This window comes from Ursus arctos, unplaced genomic scaffold (assembly GCF_023065955.2).
Source record: "Ursus arctos isolate Adak ecotype North America unplaced genomic scaffold, UrsArc2.0 scaffold_3, whole genome shotgun sequence".
NCBI lineage: Eukaryota > Metazoa > Chordata > Mammalia > Carnivora > Ursidae > Ursus > Ursus arctos.
This window is the reverse complement of record NW_026622985.1, coordinates 16,213,129-16,236,049: the sequence shown is the minus strand read 5'-3', so window position 1 is coordinate 16,236,049 and position 22,921 is coordinate 16,213,129. Positions and strand designations below refer to the sequence as shown.

The window sequence follows — 22,921 nt, the reverse complement described above, 5'->3', positions numbered from 1 at the left end:
ATAAACAAATGCCTGAATTCTTTTACAATCAGTTAAATTAGTACCAACATGACTAAGAATATCCAAACATTCACATTCATAATTCATTTTTTCTCACATACAGACATGTACATATACACAAAAGCATGCATCTTGACATATGCTTAAATGCGGATTCATGCTGAAATTCAGATCCTTAAAGATCTTTAGTTTCTCTTGTTAAATAAAGGACAGAGATACAAATTAAAGTGAAATAATATAATGCTTGCCTTAAAATATCAAATTAACATGCCATGGCTTAATTCTCTCTAGTCAACAGAATTAACATGATAAGTAATGTACCAGTGAAACTACTTTTCAAGTATCTAGCTCTTATTTCCCATTTCTTTCCCATATTTGTATCAACCAAACAGTAAGGCAAATATTGGCCTACTGTTTCCTTCTTCAAAAAGCAGAAAAGCAAGAATAGAAAAACTTATGTTAATATGTTATTCTAAAAAATCAAGAAATTCAGCAATATCAGATGGTGGAGAGGAAGACCCATCTCTTGCCCACCCACAAAAACACTGACTTAACAACAATATATGGTCTAAAACTCCTTTACTAGAACTCCAGAAACCAGTTAAGAAATCACAGTACCCCACGCAAGCTCAAAGTCAAGAAAAAAGGCATTGAAATGGTAATAAAAATCATTTCGTTTCAATCATGTCAGTTCCTCTCTCAAGCTAGCATAGCTCAGAACTGGGAGGAAAATTCCAGCTAGCATTTTCTCCCTTGGGAGGGAAAGAGAAAAGTAGAATGTACATGACCTTGTATGTACAACACCCTAAAGAGTCCATTTAAAAAACTGTTAGAATAAATGAATTCATCAAAGTTGCAGAATACAAAACCAACCCATAAATATCAGCTGCATTTCTACACACTAATAACAAACAATCTGAAGAGGAAATCACAATAGTAATCCCACTTACCAAAGCACCAAAAAGAATGAAATGCTTAGAATAAACTTAACCATTGGGGTAAAGGACTTGTACACTTAAAACCACAAAACACTGTGGGAGGAAATTAAAGATGACACAAATAAACAAAACATTATCTGGTGTTCCTGGGCTGGAAGACTTAATACTGTTAAAATGTACATAGCACCCAAAGCAACCTAAAGATTCAATGCAATCACTATCAAAATCACAAAGGAATATTTTGCAGAAATAGAAAAAAAAAAACATTTAAAATTCACATGGAATCTCAAAGGACCCCAAACAGCCAAAACAACCTTGAGGAAGAAAAACAGAGCTGGAGGTCTCAGACTTCCTGAGTTCAAAACATATTACAAAGCTCATCAAAAATAATATGGTACTAGTATAAAGACAGACATATAAACAAATGGAACAGAATAGAGAGCCCAGAAATAAATCCTCACATACATGGTTGTATGATCTCTGACGAGTGTTCAATAGCTACAAAATGGGGAAAGGATAGTCTGTTCAACAAATGGTGTTGAAAAAAACTGGATATCCATGTGCAAAAGAAAGAAATTAGACCTCTGCTTTACACCACATATAAAAATTCAAAATGAATCAAACCCCTAAATATAAGACCTAAAATTACAACGCTTATAAAAGAAAACATAGGGGAAAAGTTTCATAATATTGGATTTGGTGGTGATTTCATGGATTTAACATCAAAACTACAGGCATCAAAAGCAAAACTAAGCAAATGGAGCTACATCAAACTTCAAAACTTCTGTGTGTCAAATGAAATAATCAACAGAAAAAAAAGGCAACATACAGAATGGGAGAAAATATTTGCTAGCCATATATCTTGAAGTCCAGAATACGTGAAGAACTGCAGGGCAACTGGCTGGCTCAGTCGGTTGAGCATGTCACCCTTTATCTCAGGGTCAAGGGTTGAAGCACCATGTTAGGTGTAGAGCTCACTTAAAAAAAAAAAAAAAAAAAGCCAACAGAACACTTCTACAAACACAATGACAACAAGAAACAAATACCCCCATTAAAAAATGTGTAAAGGACTTGAGTAAACATTTCTCCATAGAAGACAATACAAATGGTTAACAAGCATATGAAAAGATCATTATCACTAATCATAGGATATGCAAACCAAAACCATAATGAGATATGACCTCATACCTGTTAGGATGGCCACTATAAAAACCAAGAAAATAATAACTGTTGGTAAGGATGTGGAGGAATAGGACCCTTGTGCACTATGATGGGAATGTAAAATGGCCCAGTTGCTATGGAAAACACTATGGAGGTTCCTCAAAAAATTAAAAATAGAACTATCAAATGTCAAATGTTAACTAATTGGATTACTAAAAAGAAAGTAACATTTCATTTCAGCATCAGATTTCTACTTGAGCAAGCAGCCTAATATTTCTTTTTATAACAGAATACAGAAGTATACATTAAGCCTGACTAAAGCACTCCTGCATAGTTACTTAAGAGAACTATTAACGTCTCTCACTTGTACTTAAGTAGCTTTAATCCCTAATATAGACTAACTGATGCTGTAGAGAATTTTGAGGAAGTATACTTAATCCCTAGTATAGACTAATAGATGCTGTAGAGAATTCGGAGGAACCATAATTGGTTGCCGGTTAGAGAAGTCTATGACTCTTGACAGAAAGTTCAGTTCTTCTACAGAGTCTAAATATCATTTTTGCACACCAAGAATAAACCTATTACAGAAGTCTTTCTATAGGTCTTCCTACAATAAGCTTTCCTTCTTCAGATACTTTAATATTTTACCACTATAAACTATTAAAAGGTATTTTCTGTTAGTACTCCCATAGACTATCATAACAAGTACGTTCTTGTGAAGGGATCCACAAATGGAACAAATAGGACTGGAGAGGAAACCAGTGGGGAGATAAGTTGTCTAAAGGCAAGGAGTATGTCACTTTGGTCAAATTTTCATCCCAGCGCCCAGCAAAACATTCAATTATATTTTGTAAATATGCTCATTTCAGTATCAGATAGTATTTCCTTTCATAGGTCAAACATGAATTAGACATTTTATTTAAGGGGACACCTGGGTGGATCTGTCGGTGTGTCTGCCTTCAGTTAGGGTCATGATCCCAGGATCCTGGAATCGAGTCCTGTGTCTGGCTCCTTGCTCAGCAGGAAGTTTACTCCTACTTCTCCCTCTCCCTCTCCCTCTGCCTGTGCGCGCTCTCTCTCCCTCTGACAAATAAATAAATAAATAAAATCTTAAAAAAAAAAAAAGACATTTTATCTAAGAAGACCCCAGGAAAAAAAAGAGCAAAAATTAAAAAGAAAAGAATCAGAGTGACTTTAAGGGTGCTTAAGCACTTTGAAAGTGTCATCATTACAGATGATCCTAATCAGTAAACAAATGTTATATTTCCAGTTGTGTTCATGTTCAGGACTTTCAAAAACCAACATTTGATACACGGTATGGAAAAGGTTATAGAGAAATAATTGGTACAGAGAGGGAGAGAGAAAGAGAAAGAAAGAGAAGGAAAGAACAGCATAAAAGTCGGAACCAAAATGAAGACATCAATTTTAAATTATAGGCAGTCCTAGACGAGTTCAATTTTCCAGAGATAGACATGTAGCTTTCTGTTGATTCTGACAGGTCTAAGATTTGTTTTAAATGTACAGAAAAGCAACAGGAATGAATTCTTTGGGGGTATCTGAAATCTATTATTTAATTTATTTTTCTTCTCTTACTACGCTGGGTTGGCCCTGCAGGGCAATGGTGAAAAGTAGCAAGGACAGTGGGCATCCTGGCCTTTTCCCTGACTGTAAAGGCAATGCTTTTCACTTTATCAGTAAGAATGATGACTGTTAAAGGTTTTATTAGATATCCTTTATCAATTTAAGAAAGTCCCTTTCTCTTAGTTTGCTAGTATTTCTTATCATCGTGAATTTTGTCAAGTACTCTTTATCTACTGAGATGTATCATTTTTACTTACTGCTATGCTTGGTGTACTAATATTTTAAGATTTTTCAGTGTATATGCCTGAGCATGACTGGACTGTAATTTTCCTTTCTTGTAATCTTTAACCTGTTTGGTATAAAGGTTACTTTTTAGTCTCATAAAGTGAGTGAGGGAGGTTTTCTTCCCTTAAAAAAAGAAAAAAGAATGATCTCTTAAAATTTTGGTAGAAGTTGCTTGAAAAACCATTTGAGACTACTGGTTTCTTGGTATAAAGACTTTGAACTAGCAATTCAATTCCTTTCAAGGTTAAAGGACTACGCATAGTGTCTAACCCTACTTTAACAATTTTGACAAGTTATGTTTTTCTAGAAATGTGTGCATTTCACCTGCCTTTTAAAATTAGTTGGCATGAAGTTTTTCATGGTATCTTTTTTCCTTTAAACTTTAAATTCTGAACTTATAGAAAAATTTTACACTTAGAGAAAAGCTGCAAGAATAAACACCCTCCCCAAATCTTGTTTGTTCACTCCAATTCACCACTTGTTACCTAACAGTGAGCCACATCTACTTTATCACTATCGTTCTCTCTCGCTCGCTCTCCCTCTCTCATGCAAACAACTGAGAGGAACTTGTATATCAGAGTCCTGCACCACTAAATAATTAAGTGACCCCCTAGGAATAAAGACATTCTAAATACCCATACTACAATGATCAAACTTGGGATTTTTAACCTTGTTACACAGATCTCATATACCTTTCATATCCCGATTTCATGAACTGTCCAATGTTTTTATAGCATTTTTTTTTTCTGGAACAGGAACTAGACCAGCATCATGTATTTTACAGTTTGCTGTCATATCCCTTTATATAAAGTCTTACCTACTATGAAACTATTTTTAATCTTTATCATTGATATTTTTAAGCAGTGAAGACTAGTTATTTTACAGATTGTCCAAAAGTTTAGATTTATCTTGTTTCCACATAATTAGACTCAGGTTATGCATCTTTGTCTGGAATACAACATGAGTAATATGTCCTCGGGATATCATGTATATTTGCAGGGTATTGGGGGTATTAATTGTGATTGCATAAAGTGTTATCTGAGTCTTCTACTGTATAGCAGCTACCTTTCTTTTTTGGAATTAATAAGCAATTACTGGGGAGACACTTTAATACCATGTAAATATACTGTTCCTTATCAAGCTCTCCTTCCTCCAGATTTAGCATCCACTGATGATTACTGACTGAATCAAAGTTTATTATAATAGTTGCAAAATAGTTATCTTTTTTATTTCATTGTTCTTTCTGTTTTCATTAGCTCACAGTTCATTTCAAGGGAGTTTTCCCTTCTTACTTGTCAGTCTATCCATCTCTTTCTTTAGCTTGACATACAGACCTCTGAATTTTTATTTTATTCAATAGGTTAAAATTCATTACTATCCTTACTTGTTGTGATGATCAGTTTTGGAGCAGTTATTTTCTAGCACAAGATATTCCACACTCATCTTCAATTTTCTTAGCTCCAAGCCCAGAACCAGCAATTTCTTTAAATAACCTTGATAGTATTCTGTCATCTTATTTTGAGTTGGTGCAATGCAAAATACACACTGTAATCTATACAATGTATGTATTCTGAATACCAGCCCTTAATCAGATATAGGATTTTAGTGAATTCATACAGTTCAGCACAATCCACTTTTAGAACAATCTCATCACCACAAAAGTCCCCTCTTTGTCCATCCATCCATCAAACCCTGCTCCAACACCCAGGGACAATCATTTATCTGCCTTCTATCTATAGTTTTCCTTTCACAGAAATTTCATATAAACAAAATCATACAACACGTACTCTTTTGAGTTTGGCCACTTTCACTTATAATGTTTTTAAGGTTTATCCACGTAGTCTAATATATTAGCATTTTGTTCCCTCTTATTGTAGAATGGTAATCTATTGTATAAATATATGACATTTTGTTTATTCACTGACCAGTTGATGGACATTTAGATTCTTTCCGGTATTTCGCTATTATGAATAACGCTGTTATAAACAGTTGTGTAGAAATCTTCTTTGTGGACACAGGTTTTCATTTCTCCTGGGTAAATACCTAGGAATGGAACTGCTGGATCATATGGAGAGTGTACAGTAAGAAATTGACAAAATGCTTTTCAAAGTGGCAGTACTATTTTACATTTCCACCAGCAATATATGAGCGTTCCACTTTTCTCCACGTCTTCACCAACACTTGTTACTTACTGATAGTCATTTTGATTCCACTGGTTGAGCAGTGGAACCTCACTGTAGTTTTGAATTGCATTTCCCTAATGACTAATATTGAGGTTTTATGTATATGATTATTATTCATTTGCATATCTTCTTGGTTAACCAGTCTATTAGTATCTTTTTCCCCCTTTTAATTCCTCCCTCTTGTGGCTCCCTAACCTCCTCCACCCCATCTCTTCTCTATGTAACCACTGATCCTGTTTCTATCATGATAGTTGTATTTTCCACAATTTTATATTCCAAGCAGTCCTTGTTGTGCATGGTACCGTGTTAACAGAAACTCAGGTATATCAGAACTATGCAAAGTAAGGACATAGTTTGAATGTGCATACGTTTCAGTAAACACAGTCCCATGGAAGTCAAGGACTGCCTATACACAGAATTGTAGAATACATCCTTTTCTCTTTGGAGTCTTCCCTTCAACATAATAATTTTGAGATTAATTATGTTTTCACACGTATCAGTAGTCCACATTTCTTTTTGTTGCTGATTACATTCCATTATATAGCTTTACCATGGTTTACTTATTCATTCACATGTTTATGGACACAGGTTGTTTAAGGTTACTGGCTATTAAATAAAAAGCTGCTAGTGGACATTTGTACGCAAGTCTTTTAGGGTAATACTCTTTCATTTCTCTTAGATTAATACACTGGGGTATATTGCTGAGTTACATAGTAGGTGTATATTTAACTTTTTAAGAAACTGTCAAACTGTTTTCCAAAGTGGTGGTACAATTTTACATTTACCATCAGCAGTATGTGAGAATTCCAGTCACTCTATAACCTTACCAGCACCAACACTTGGTTTGGTCAGGTCTTTTAAATTTTTAGGTATGTGCTTATTTGACATCTATCTGTAAAGTATCCCTTTGAATCTTTTGTCTTATTTTCAAAATCAGACAAAAACAGAAACTGAATGCTTTCTGAGTTCTGAGTTTTTTAGGCAGGAAGTTCTTTATTAAACATATGATTTGCAAAATGACACTACAGATAAAAGACTGGTATCCAAGATCTACAAAGAACTTCTCAAACTCAATACACGAGAAACAAATAAACAAATCAAAAAATGGGCAGAAGATATGAACAGACACTTTTCCAATGAAGACATACAAATGGCTAACAGACACATGAAAAAATGTTCAAAATCATTAGCCATCAGGGAAATTCAAATCAAAACCACACTGAGATACCACCGTATGCCAGTCAGAATGGCAAAAATAGACAAGGCAAGAAACAACAATTGTTGGAGAGGATGTGGAGAAAGGGGATCCCTCCTACATTGTTGGTGGGAATGCAAGCTGGTACAGCCACTCTGGAAAACAGTGTGGAGGTCCCTTAAAAAGTTAAAAATTGAGCTACTCTATGATCCAGCCACTGCACTACTGGGTGTTTACCCCAAAGATACAGACGTAGTGAAGAGAAGGGCCATATGCACCCCAATGTTCATAGCAGCAATGTCCACAATAGCTAAATCGTGGAAGGAGTTGGATGCCCTTCAACAGATGACTGGATTAAGAAGTTGTGGTCCATATATACAATGGAATATTACTCAGCTATCAGAAAGAACGAATTCTCGACATTTGCTGCAACATGGACGGCACTGGAGGAAATAATGCTAAGTGAAATAAGTCAAACAGAGAAAGACAACTATCATATGATTTCTCTCATCTATGGAACATAAGAACTAGGATGATTGGTAGGGGAAGAAAGGGATAAAGAAAGGGGGGGGTAATCAGAAGGGGGAATGAAACATGAGAGACTATGGACTATGAGAAACAAACTGAGGGCCTCAGCGGGGAGGGGGGTGGGGGAATGGGATAGACCGGTGATGGGTAGTAAGGAGGGCACGTATTGCATGGTGCACTGTGTGTTACACGCAACTAATGAATCATCGAGCTTTATATCGGAAACCGGGGATGTACTGTATGGTGACTAACATAATATAATAAAAAATCATTAAAAAAAAAAATTGAGCTACCCTATGATCCAGCCATTGCACTACTGGGTGTTTACCCCAAAGATACAGACGTAGTGAAGAGAAGGGCCATATGCACCCCAATGTTCATAGCAGCAATGTCCACAATAGCTAAATCATGGAAGGAGCCGAGATGCCCTTCAACAGATGACTGGATTAAGAAGTTGTGGTCCATATATACAATGGAATATTACTCAGCTATCAGAAAGAACGAATTCTCGACATTTGCTGCAACATGGACGGCACTGGAGGAGATAATGCTAAGTGAAATAAGTCAAGCAGAGAAAGACAATTATCATATGATTTCTCTCATCTATGGAACATAAGAACTAGGATGATCGGTAGGGGAAGAAAGGGATAAAGAAAGGGGGGGGTAATCAGAAGGGGTAATGAAACATGAGAGACTATGGACTCTGAGAAACAAATTGAGGGCCTCAGAGGGGAGGGGGGTGGGGGAATGGGATAGGCTGGTGATGGGTAGTAAGGAGGGCACGTATTGCATGGTGCACTGGGTGTTATACGCAACTAATGAATCATCGAACTTTACATCGGAAACCGGGGATGTACTGTATGGTGACTAACATAATAAAAAAACATTAAAAAAATTTAAAAAATATATGATTTGCAAATATTTTCTCCCAGTATATACCTTGTCTTGTATTCTCTTAATGAAGTAATATGCAGAGCGGAAATTCTTATTTTGAAAAAGTCCAAAATATCAGTTTTTTTTTTCTTTTATGGCTCAAGCTTCTGGTGTTGCATTGAAGAAACCTTTGCCTCCCCAAATTCACAAAGTTTTAATTTTGTTCCTCCAATCAGTTTTAGAATTTTAAGTCTTACATTTGGGTATCCATATGTTTCAGCATTATTTGTTAAAAAGACTATTGCGTCACCACTGAATTACTTTTGAAACTTTTTTTTTTAAAGATTTTATTTATTTATTCGACAGAGATAGAGACAGCCAGCGAGAGAGGGAACACAAGCAGGGGGAGTGGGAGAGGAAGAAGCAGGCTCCCAGTGGAGGAGCCTGATGTGGGGCTCGATCCCATAATGCCGGGATCACGCCCTGAGCCGAAGGCAGACACCCAACCGCTATGCCACCCAGGCGCCCCTTTTCAAACTTTTTTTGAAAATCAGTTTTCTATATAGATGTGAGTGTATTTCTGGACTTTCTATTCTGCATCAATGATATGGTCTCTAACTTGACAACAATGCCACACTTTCTTGAATAGGTAGTTTTGTAAGTCTGGAAATCAGGTAACGTTAAGCCTTCCAATTCTGCTCTTCTTTTTCAAAGCTGTGTTGGGTATCCTAGGTCCTCTGTATTTCTATTTGAATTTTAGATGCAGCCTGTCAATTTCTTCAAAACATCTCTTGGGATTATAGATCTATTTGGGAAGAATGGACCTCTTAACAGTGAATCTAGCAACCCATAAATCAGGTATCTCTCTCCATTTACTTAGGTCATCTTTAATTTCAGCAATATTTTATAGTTTTCAGTATACAGATGATATTCATCTTTCAACAGATTTATTCCTAAGTATTATTATATTCTTAGATGCTACTATATGTGGAATTATTAAATTTTAATTTTAATTGTACATTGCTAATATATAGAAATACAATTGATTTTTTTGTATTGACCTGTATTCTGTAATCTTGCAATAAGTGACTTTTTAGTTCTAGTAGTTGTTTTTTTTTTTAAGATTCTATCAAATTTTCTACATACATGATGATGTCATCTGTAAATTGAGCCCATTCTATTTTGTCCTTTCCAAACTGGAAATCTTTCATTTCTTCTTCTTGCTCCATCCCACTAGCTACGATAATGTTAAATAGAAGTAGTGAGAACAGAAAGAAATCCTTGTCTGCTCCCTGGTTTTAGGAGACAAGGATTCAGTCCTCATGATTAAGTATGATTTTACCTGTTCCTTGTTCCTAAATGCCTTTTATCAGGTTGAGAAAGCTCCTTTCTATTCCTAGTTTGCTAAAAGTTCTTATCAGGAATGGATGTTGGATTCTGTCAAATGCTTTTCCTGCATGTATTGAGCTAATCATATGGTTTTTTCTTTTTTAGTTTGCTGGCCTTCCTTTTCCAATTACAGCCTTATATTAAAACCTCATTTAATCCTCCATAATTTTTAACCTTTCGTATTTTCCATATCTTTTACTTATGCTGTATTCTGGATAATTTCATTAATTTTGTCAGCCTCTAATTCATTCTTTGACTTCATGGAATATCTGTCTAATCTATCTGCTCAATTTTTTATTTCAGTGATTTTATTTTTAATTTTTAAATGTTCTATTTGGTTCTTTTTAAAGAACTACCTGGTCATTTTTTAAGTCTTTTGTTTCTCATTTTTTATTCCATTTTCTATTCTTTAAATATATCATGTACAGATATTTGACATGCATAAGTATATCCGTATATATATCTTTGCCCCTCAGAGATTTTTCTCACCTTTTGCAAGCTGAAGAGTGCATTAAAGAACATGTTTTCCCAGTGTATCCAGAATTTATTTAAACTGTAGTAAGAGGACTCTTCAGAAGATCCAGTCTCCACACTAGTAAAAGCAAAAACCTTTTTACCTTTATAAGTGAGAGTACTTACTGATGATATCTGACTTAGAAACTTAACTGGTTTTGCCTTAATCTTCTTAGCTAGCTTGGAGTTCCAGAGTATGAATGCACATGAAAAACCCTTCAAAACATAATCAAAAATGAAAGCAGGTAGCAGAATAATACATATAGTCTGGTCTTATTTATGTTAAAATATAAAAGCCTATTTGGATGTATATATACACACATCCATTGAAATGGAAACTGATGGAAACCCCACACCAGTCTGTAAACAGTGATTACCACTGAGGAAGGGAATGGATTAGGGAAGAAGGGGGGATTTCCATGTGTTACTGTATGCATTTGTATGTGTATGTGTGTATGTGTGTGTAAATGAGGTATAAATACATACAAGAAAATGCACAGATAAAAAAAAAAGAAACTTAACTGGCTTATTGCTACTTGATTTTTTAATCAAATTAAGATGCCACAAATAAATGAGTTAAACATTTTTCTCATAATATTAAAAAGATTTCATGGTTAGATGGCCTAAAAATTTTCTGAGTCTTTAATCCTATCACCAAGTCATTTGATATGTCTAAAAGAGGAAAAGAAAACACATTCTTTTTCACAGTTAAAATTCTCATTAGTACTCTAGCTGCTCAAAATGCTGAATACATTCCAAATTTAGCCTAATACATCCTACACACGATTACAAGACTTTGTTCGACGATAAAAATTGCTGGCTTAGAAAATGAAAATATCATATCTATCCTCCTAAACACAGAGAAACTGGCTTAATTCTGCAGATGAGAGTCTACAACAGGTTTTCCACAGTGTGAATCCTGATGATTTGTCAATAATTTGCTACACTCACTTTAACAAAGTTATATATAGTATTGATAGTCATATAGTGACATTAGAACTCTTAACTGGTTTTAAAAGATACCAAAATTGAGCGATTGATAGGTATGAATATGTCTTTTCAAATTATACTATGAACTGAAAATAACAGGCTAATTCTACAAGTTAGCCAGGACATTTATTAAATTAAACAGAAGCAGAATTAGTTATCTTATTAAGGAAAAGCTTTCAAAAGGGCCCCACATTTAAATTATATTCCTAAGATTGTTATACCTAATATAATTGGTCCATTTTTATTTTATATTCATGTTATGAAGACTACATCAGTATAAAGATGACATAAATGGCTGGTATGAACTATTCCCGATTATAAATCAAAGGGAAAGTATTTATTAATTTAGCTTTAAGTAAATTTCAAAATACAGACTAGATTCCAATTTCAAAAGGTATTTACTGGAAATAATCTGAGGGAAAAAGCATTAATTTCTAAACAGATACTACAGAAAGCATATGGCATAATTCTAATATTGTTTCATTTTGAATTATTTACAATTTTATTTAATTTTAATTATATAAATTCATTGGTTCAAAAGGCTAAACCACTAAATTAGGAAGAAGTTTCAATACCACGATATTTCCTTCTTAAAAACCTTGAAATTGCAAAAACTTCATAACCTTTCCTCAAAAAGAGATTACACAAAGATTTAGAGATGTTGGTCCAAATGTCACTCTTCAATGACCGAACACACACCATTCTCTACTCAAAAGTTTAAACTTCTCTGAAGACTTTAAGGATCTTTATTTGGGGACTCCAATCATCCTAGAAATCCTGCACTTTCTACAAAAATTCTGTTGCCATTGATAATTATTTTCATTAGAATAATAAAGTTCTTACATGGTAGTTACATAATTAGCAAAATTATCTGTTCATAGCTTTATAATAAAGGAAAAGACTAAAGAAATTACACTAAATACAGTGAAATTTATGTGCTATTTCTGCAGTATGTACAGGTGTTTAGAGGGTTTTTATTTTGTTTTGTTTTTTACTTTTGCCCTGGATATCCCAAGTATTTAGGACCAAAAGTTATTTTGGACTTTTCACAAAAGACTGATCTTTTTTGAATATACATGAGGACACTGAATTCCAAGAGGGACTTAAATTTTTTTTCATAAACACTGCCATAAAAGAATAACTAAACTGGAAATTTACATTAAAATTTATGTATAAATATGTGTGTTGTGTATGACTATATTTTTAAATAGGAAAGAATGGTGTTTGAAAAATCAATCTTTATTGGTTTTATTTTTAATTCAGTAAGAAATTTTGTGAGTTAATGTAAAGACTGAATAAAATGAAAGCATATATCCCTGTTCCTAATAATCCTTTATAATTGGTAGTTAATTCACATGCATTTAAAATCTGGCCCACAGAAATTGCCAGAGTTCATTCACAATAATAACTGATGAGAATTTATATATGAGTTTATATGTAGAAATTTTATCCAATATAATAATATCACAAACATAAGCATTGTTAAATGGCACTCTTCCTCCTTATTTTTTTTTCTTTAGATTCCCTTGAATATAATGGTTTCATATAATTGTTCTTATACTATTAGTAGAATATAGCCAAACTATTAAAAAGGGGTAAAAACATATACAAAGCATTAGATAGTAAAAGCTTGAAATCAAGACACTCTGATAAAGAATAAATGAATTAATTTGGGTAGAAAGGCGACCAAAATTAGAAGAAATGAATAACACTGCATGTGCATATGCTTACCTATAAACATGAAGGCCTGGTATTAGTTATCCATTTTATCACTAAAGGTAAAAAAATTAGTAACTATACAAGAGAGATTAATAGCTATGCAATATACTATACGAATCCCCATAGCAATTGGCTGGGAAAGCAAGAGGAGCTGAATTTTGTGAGTTCTTGCAAAAAAAAAAAAAAAAATTTAAGCCCCTCTTGGTATACAAGTGAGGGAAAGATGGCAACAGAGTAGGAGGACCCTAGGCTCTCCTTATACCATGAATACAAACAGATAACTATCAAAGCATCCTAAATACCCCAGAAATAGACCTGAAGACTGGCAAAACAACTAAAGGTAGAGAAGAGGCCACATTAAAGAAGGCAGGAAGTGTGGAGACATAGTCTGGAAGAGAAACTGATTGTGGCCACTGGGGTGTAAAGGGAGCCGCCCCTGTGGAGAAAGGCAAGAGACAGAATAGCACACAGGGGGATGCAGGGGGAAAATGAATCCCCATAGCAATTGGCTTGGGAAGCTAGAGGGGCTGAATTTTGTGAGTTCTTGCAGCCAGCAGGGCTTAAACCTGGAGTTCTAAAGATCTGCCCATGTGGCTTGGGGAGAGCTCAGAGGTATTGGAGCTGCTCTTGAAAAGAAGGCAGGTAAAGAACCTGTGGACATACAGCACGGAAACAGCAACCTGAAGAGCACCTAGGGCACACAGTGGGGAGGTCATCTGCTCATCTCAGAGCTTGTCCCAGAGAGGCAGCATTCAGAGAGACCCTACCAGGAACAAAGGAACTGGCCAGCACCATTTCCCTCCAGCACCCCTCAACATAAGCCCAGGGCCACCTGAGGGAACAGTGCAATACCCACATTCCCTACCTAACTTCCTTACACCAAGCCTGCCCCATTCCCACGCCCGTGGAACTGCTCCTCAAGTCACACTTGCCTCAGTCACAGCAGCAGGCCTTCTCCCTCAGAAGACCAGCCCAAAACCCTGCCAACACCACATCTCCCAACCTGGGAGTTTTGTAGAGTCTCAGTTCCAGCAGCAGTGTCAACAGATCTCATTCCACAAGCAGACCAGAGCACAGCTACTTAAAATATGCCACATTCAGGACAGGGAACAAACACTGCCCATAACAGGCAAAGACGGCCTCTGCAGACGCCTGGCCTGAATGATAAAGCGGCCGGGACACCACAGCTGACTGCATGCAGCACACACTGGAGACACTGCTGGAAGGGCCAGGCCTTGGGGGAACAGGAGACACTACATAGCAGGGCACTACAGGACCTCTTCTTCATAAGGCTATTACCTTCAAGAACACAGAGAAATGAGCACAGAGATTTAGATAAATTGAGAAGACAGAGAAATTTATCCCAAATGAAAAACCAGGACAAGGCCATGCATGGTCAGAGATTTAAGCAGAACAGGTATCAGTAACATGCTTGACAGAGAATTTAGAGTAATGATCATAAGACTACTCACTGGACTTGAGAAAACAGTGGAAAACATGAGTGAGACCCTTAACACAGAGTTAAGGAATACCGTAGCAAAGATAAAGGGCTCAATAAACAAAATGAGAAACACACTAATGGAATGAACAGCAGGCTGGAAGAGAGGAGCAAATCAGTGATCTAGGAGACAGAGTAAGGGAGAGAAATCAAGATGAACAAGAGAGAGAAAAAAGAATGATGGAAAATGAGAATAAACTTAGGGAACTCAGGGATTCCATCAAACAGTAATATTCACATTACAGGAGAACCAAAGAAGACGACAAAGAAAAGGGAGCACAAAGTTTATCTGAAGAGATAATAGCTCAAAACTACCCTAACCTGAGGAAGACAACAAATATCCAGAACCAGGAGGCACAGAGAACCCCCAACAAAATCAAGAAAAGCAGATTCACCCCAAGACATACAATTAAAATGGCAAAATACAGTAAAGAAAAAACTTAAAAGGAGCAAGACGAAAGAACACAGTTACCTAAAAGGGAAACGCCATAAGGCTATCAGGGGTTTTTCAGCAGAAACTTTCCAAGGCAGAAGAGAGTGCCATGATCTATTCAAAGTGCTGAACGGAAAAAAACTGCAGCCAGTAATACACTATCCAGCAAGGCTATCATTCAGAATAGAAGGAGAGAGAAAAATTTTCCCAAACAAAAACGAATGGAGTTCATGACCACTAAGCCAGCCAAGCAAGAAATATTAAAGGGGATTCTATCAGTGAAAAGGAGAGACTAACAGTATGAAGGTAGGAAATATAAAAGCAGCAAAAATAAATATTTTTGTAAAATATCTGTCAAGGAACTTACAAAATAAAAGGGTGTGAAATATGACAACATATCCCTAAAATGTGGGGAGGAGAGGAGTAAAGGATGGGTTCAAACTTAAACCACCACCAACTTAACATAGACTGCTATATACAGAAGATGTTATGTACAAACCCAATGGCAAATACAAATCAAAAACCACTAATAAATATGCAAAGAATAAAGAGAAAGAAATCCTAATATAACACTAAAAAAACCCCAGCAAACCATGAAAGAGAGAGAGACAAGAAAGGGTCAGAGAAAATCTTCAGAAATAACCACAAAACAGGTAATAAGTGACAATAAACACATATCTATCAATAATTACTCTGAATGTAAATGGACTGAACACTCCAATAAAAAGACATAGCGTGACAGAATGGATTAAAAAAACAAGACCAAGGGCACTTGGGTGGCATAGTCAGTTAAGTGTCCGACTCTTGATTTTGGCTCAGATCATGATCTCAGGGTCTCAGTGAGAAAATAAAACAAATAAAAACAAAAACAAAAAAACAAGACCCATCTATATGCTGTTTACCAGAGACTCATTTTAGACCTAAAAGAACCTATAGATTGAAAGTGGGAGGACAGAGAAACCTCTATCATGCAAATGGATTTCCAAAGAAAGCTGGAGTAGCAATAGTTATATCGGACAAAATAGACTTTATATAATCATAAAGGGGACAATCCAACAAGAAGATATAACATTGTAAGTATTTATGCATCCAAATACATAAAACAGTTAATAACAAACATAAAGGAACTAATTGATAATAAAACGGTAACAGTAGGGGACTTTAACACTCCACTTACATCAACAGATCATGTAAACAGAAAATCAACAAAGAAAAAATGGCTTTGAATGACACACTGGACCAGATGGATTTAACAGATATATTCAGAACATTCCATCCTAAAACAGCAGAATACACATTCTTTTCAGGTGCACAAAGAACACTCTCCAGAAGAGATCACATAATAGCTCACAAAACCAGTCTCAACAAATTCAAAAAGATCAAAGTCATACCATGCATCTTTTCTGAACACAAAGCTACGAAACTAGAAATCGACCACAAGAAAAAACACTGGAAAACACACAAATACATAGAGATTAATAACAGTCTACTACACAGTGAATGAGTCAGCCACAAAATACAAGAAATAAAGAAGTACATGAAAACAAATGAAAATGAAAACACAATGATTCAAAACTTCTGGGATGTAGCAAAAGTGGTTCTAAACAGGAAGTATATAGCAATACAGGCTTAACTCAGGAAGAAAAATCTCAAATTCTTTTATAAATCTTTTTTTTTTAAGGTTTTATTTATTTATTTGACAGAGAGAGAGACAGCCAGAGAGAGAGGGAACACAAGCAGGGAGAGTGGGAGAGGAAGAAGCAGGCTCCCATCGGAGGAGCCTGATGCGGGGCTCGATCCCATACCGCCGGGATCACGCCCTGAGCCGAAAGCAGACGCTTAACCGCTGTGCCACCCAGACGCCCCTCAAATTCTTAAATACACAACCTAACCTTGCACCCAAAGGAGCTAGGAAAAGAACAAATGAAATCTGAAACCAGCAGAAGGAAAGAAATAATAAAGAAGAGAAGAAATAAATGGTATAGAAACTAAAAAAAAGAACAGATCAATGAAACCAGGGCTGGTTCTTTGTGAAAAAAAAAAATCAAGAAAATTGATAAACCTCTAGCCAGACTTATCAAGAAAGAAAAGAGAGGGGCGCCTGGGTGGCTCAACCGGTTGAGCACCGGACTCCTGATTTTGGCTCAGGTCATGATCTCAGGGTTGTAAGATCAAGTCCCAAGTAGGGCTCCGTGCTGGGTGTGGAGTCTGCTAAAATTCTCCCTCTCCCTCTGCCCCTCTCCCCACACTCTCTCTTTACAAATAAATAAAAAGAAAGAAAGAAAAAAAAAAAAAAGAAAGAAAAAGAGAAAGGACACAAGTAAATAAAATCACAAATGAGAGAGAAGAAATAACAAGCAACACCACAGAAATACAAATAATTATAAGAGAATATTATGAAAAACTATATGTCAACAAATTGGACAACCTGGAAGAAATAGATAAATTCCTAGAAACATATGAACTACCAAAACTGAAACAGGAAGAAACAGAAAACTTGAACAGACCAATAACCTGCAAAGAAATTGCCTCAGTAACTTAAAAACTCACAACAAACAAAGTCCAGGAACAGATGGCTTCACAGGCAAATTCTACCAAACATTTAAAGAAGAGTTAATACTTATTTTTCTCAAACTATTCCAAAAAACAGAATAAGAAGGAAAACTTCCAAATTCATTTTATGAGGCATTACCCTGATCTTAAAACCAGATAAAGATACCACTAAAAAAGATGTGGTGTATACAGACAGACACACACACAGACACACCAGAATATTATTCAGCCATAAAAAGAATGAAATCTTACCATTTCCTAGAGAGTATAATGCTAAACAAAATAAGCTGGAAAAAAACAAATTCCAAATGATTTCACTCATATATGTATTTACGAAACAACACAAATGAGCAAAAGGACAAAAAAAGAGAGACAAATCAAGAAACAGACTCTTAACCACAGAGAACAAACTGATGGTTAGCAGAGGGGACGGGGGTGGGAGGATGGGTGAAACAGGTGCTAGGGATTAAGGAGTGTGCACTTGTTGACGATAAGCACTGGGTGATGTATGGAGTTGTTGAATAACTATAACCTACACCTAAAATTAATATAATACTGTATGCTAAGTGGAATTTAAAAAAAACTTAAAAAAATTAATTACTATACAAATTGACAAAAGAATATTATTGTTTCTTTCATACAATTAGAAGCCAAATATGAAGCAGGATAATGGAAGTGAGTAGATACTACTGTAAGTACATGTGCAAAAATCAATTTACATAGCAGGTCTGAGACTGCTATACTTAGAAATGCCTGCTTGCAAGGGTGGTTCTTGGCTGGTACCCGGGACTTGGATTTTGACAGGGCCCTCATGATTCTCTGAAAAGAACACTCACTATACCTAAACTGTTTGTGCAAATAATGTGCTTTACGTTGAACAGCTGCTTTTCTTTTGGGAGTCTGGAATTTTGGTACATGCCAGGCAGTAACTGACTCCTGATTAAATCTAACTCCTAGGTGCAAGGTGAACTTCCCTAGAGGACATTTTACACATGCTGTCCCCACTTGTTGCTGGAGCAATTAAAGGTGTCCTGTTTGTGAGTCCTGGGAGAGGACTCTTAGAAGCTTGTACCTGGTTGCCTCTGGACTTCATCCTATATGCTTTTCCCCTATTGCTGATTTTCCTTTCATGAAGCTGATTTTGATTCATAGCCTTTCATCACTGTAATAAATTATTGCCACAAGCACAACTATATGCTGAATGCTATAAATCCTCCCAGCGAATCACCAGACTTGGGGGTGGTCTTGGAGATCCACAACACAATATATAAAATCCTTAAATTTTGGACTTACAAAGGAAATGATCTATACTGTAATACTGGAAGCTCAGAGAATTTTTTTCTTTGGAACACTTATGTGTCAGGATTAAATGATGAATAGAATAATTAATTACTCTATTATTCCTTATTAAAAACCTATCAAGATGAATGAATAAAATGTAGAGTCGGATTTCTATGCATGGAAGGAATTCTTATGACCCATGAGGCCAGTGGATTGGTGGATGACAGAAAGGAGAATTTCAGAATATGAAAAATGGGATACAGCAATGTGCTTCATAAGAAAAATTAACAATTGAATGGATCCCATCATTTTCAGTAAAGACTATATAAGACATTATAATGACCACTAATTAAATTTCTTATTTACCCCAAATTTTCATCTAATTCTCTAATGCAACTTTTAAAAACATTTACAATGAATCATTTATATAATGGAAAATTAGAAATTAGTTTATGCATTTTAGAAATTAGTCTATAAAAAGTATTACTGGTAGCATCTACTCAATAAACAAGTGTGCTTATATACATGTTATAAAGAAAGTTTGTTGTCATCAAGAAACAATTCCAGGGGCGCCTGGGTGGCTCAGTTAAACATCTGACTCTTCGACTCTGCTCAGGTCTAGATCTCAGGGTTGTGAGACCAAGCCCTGCATCAGGCTCCTCACTGGGTACGGATCCTGCTTGGGATTTTCTCTCTCCCTCTTCCTCTGCCCCTTTCCCACCTTGCACACGCTTTGGAAGGAAGGAAGGAAGGAAGGAAGGAAGGAAGGAAGGAAGGAAGGAAGGAAGGAAGGAAAGAAGGAAGGAAGGGGAAATACAATTCCTATGGCTATTTGGCATGTAGCCACTCTGTAAGGTAAGAACACAAACAAGGCTGGCTCGTATCTTCCTGCATTTTTCAATAAAGAGATAAAAATATTTTCATTTAAACATACCTTAACTATTTCTTCAATGAAACAAACATGAGAAACAGGATCTCTCTTCTTGGCTAATATTTTTTGTAGATGTTGTACCTAAAAACGGCAGAAAGGGGGAGAATGTACACAGCTGGGTATTTTCTAAATGAAACAAATGTAAAGCTTAGGTACTAGAAACAGCAAGGGAAGGAAAAGGGCATTGTGCTAGAGCCTCTACATATATTATAATCAGTTAGTGTAGGTTTTTTGAATGCTCGGAGATTTTAAGAAAGCTGTCCAAGGTCACAGAACTTGGAATAACCAGGCATTAATCCATAATTAATATTCTTTCCATTCTCTAAAATATTTACCTGTCCACAAACAGTACAAATATGATCCACAAGTTTCTCCATATTGGTCCAGAGGGAAGCACGAAAAGCTGCAGTGTTTCCTGGGGTTGGCATAGTAGATCGTCCAGGTCCCCCTGTTTATGAGTGACAAAGAAATATGAAAAATAAAAATTTTCGAATATAACAAAAAAATAAAAAGGATGGAAATTTCTCTTTACAGAAGAACGTCAGTTAATAAATGCAGAGAAAATGATAGAAAATAATCACCATTTTGCAACTCCTAGTAAAATAATTGAGGGAAAGATAATTATTGGATACAAAACACTGGATGAAGTGTTATGGAAAACAGGATATTCCTATGGTCTCGAGGTATACACAAATTACTAATCACAAAGAAAAGAAAGTACTCTTATAAGGAGCAATCTGGCATATACTACAGTAATGAGGTGATTTCCTTTAGCATCAGCAGTAATGAGACAGACATAATTTGGGTGCTTACTGATATGATGTTAATGGTAAATACACAACATCACTTTACTAGTTTATTTACTCTGAATATACCCATGAAGAGACAATCAGATAAGTCTAGATAAATTCAAATTGTGGGGCTCTCCAAACATGTTAATGCCATAAAAGGCAAAAAAGGGCATTGGGGTTGTTCTGATTAAAGGAGAGAGAAGAGACAAGATAACTAACAGAAAAGCATAATCCTGATTGGTTCAAGCTGGGGGAAAAATACTGTAAAGAATATTTTGGGGAAAAAAAGGTTTAAAAAGAATATTTGGGGTAATAAGTGAAAAATGTTGAATATGGATTACATATTAAGAAATATTAATATATCAATGTTAAATTTCTTAAGAGTGATGTCTAAGAATGTTCTTGTAGGTAATGCACAAACACAGCTATCTGTGCAGGTCCAAAATGTTTCAACACAGAAAAACGGAATTTTAGTCTCAAATAGAAAAGTATAAATTCCAGGAGTGCCTGAGTGACTCAGTCAGTTAAGCGTCCAACTCTTGATTTCGGCTCAGGTCATGATCTCAGGGTCATGAGATCAAGCCCCATGTTAGGCCCTGCACTCAGTGTGGAATCTGCTTGAGATTCTCTCTCTCTCTCTCTCTCTCTCTCTCCCCCTCTGCCCCTCCCCTCACTTCTGCTCTCCAAAAATAAATAAAATCTTTAAAAAAAGAAAAAGAAAAGTATAAATTCTAATCCAAATTAAGCTTTAAAGCCATGCAGTAGAGCCCATCAGTGATTAGTTTATCCTGTTTTCAGGAGGGCAATAAATCAGGAAAACCAGAGGCTGTGTTTGTAAGCTGTTTCATTATAGTTTTTCAACAATTTTAAGTTTAGAAAAGAATTACATGTATCGTCAGCAAAGAGATGCTATTAGTTTTTAGTCTGATAAGAGTGGAAAGCACGTATGAGAGAAATAATGGCTTTAAAGTATGAATAATTCTTGCTTGAAATCTAGGTCTAATTAATTTTAAAAATTACTGCAATGTTGTACAGACTATTAAAGAAAAGCATACAGGGAATAGAGAGGTAATCTTTAACAATCTGCAATTAGCTCACATGTCATATACAGAATGAACTCATAACAATGAAGAAGGGGGATACAGTTCCTTTGTGAAAATTAGAAAGTATTGGTCAAATTCCTGGAATATGCATAGCTCAATTTTATGATAAAGAATTATGGGACACATTAACCCATTACTCTCTTAAAGTAAATAGAACCAGATACATGAGGAAGTATTATTTTCTGTTTATATTTACTGGAGAAACTGAAGCAGAGAAAAATGAGATCACAATCATTGGTTCAACTAGTTCGAGAGGTTCCATTTTTCTTACTTACTACTTCAGTACTTAAAGATTTTTATCCTCACAAGCTAAATACATCTTGTTGAAGATATCAACATGATAAAGATACCAACTGAACATAGAGCAGCTATATAAAGGAAGAGGAGAAAGAATAATTAGAACAGAAAAACTGATGCCATTATCAGCTAGCTGTAGGAGAATCAAGAAACAAAACAGTGTCAAGTTTTATTAACTTGATAGAAGAAACCAAGAGTTTCTCAAAAAAATAATATTTAAGAACGATTTCTAGTTATTGATAGTAGAGTAAAATCATTTTTCTACTCTCTTCCCTTAAAAGCCAATGAAAATAGAACAAAAAGTAGAGGGGAAAAATGAACTTCAAAAAAAAAAAAAAGGAAAGAAACAAAAAAACAAGGAATCAACTAAAGCATAAAACCTGAGGTTATGTATGCCAAATGCTGAGGATAAATCAAAATGAAGAAGGAACTAGAGAACTGTCATCTTAGACCAGAGCAAAAGCCAAATTGTCCTTAAAATCAGTTGTAAAAATGTAGGCAGGCTATCCAAGGATTCTTTGCTTAGAGCTGAAATGAGGAGACATGGATGAGCCAAGGAAGAAGCTAATAAAATGTTTAATGTTGCAGAATCACAACAAAGAAAAGCTGAAAGAGAAATCATAATAAAATGATATTTGCACTGTATGATAAATAGCCCTCTAGTTTGGGGAGACTCTTA

The 22,921-nt window shown here is 35.5% G+C and overlaps 1 protein-coding gene across 1 annotated transcript in view; it reads right to left on the bottom strand.

The window, feature by feature from the left end:
* COG5 (component of oligomeric golgi complex 5) overlaps positions 1 to 22,921 on the bottom strand; it is a 276,905-nt gene that overhangs the window by 96,802 nt on the left and 157,182 nt on the right. The window contains exons 9-10 of the mRNA XM_026513363.4: positions 20,387 to 20,499; positions 20,055 to 20,132 (exon numbers count right to left, since the gene is read on the bottom strand). Of these exons, the coding sequence (XP_026369148.3) occupies positions 20,055 to 20,132; positions 20,387 to 20,499 (191 nt within the window). The remainder of the gene's footprint in view (positions 1 to 20,054; positions 20,133 to 20,386; positions 20,500 to 22,921) is intronic.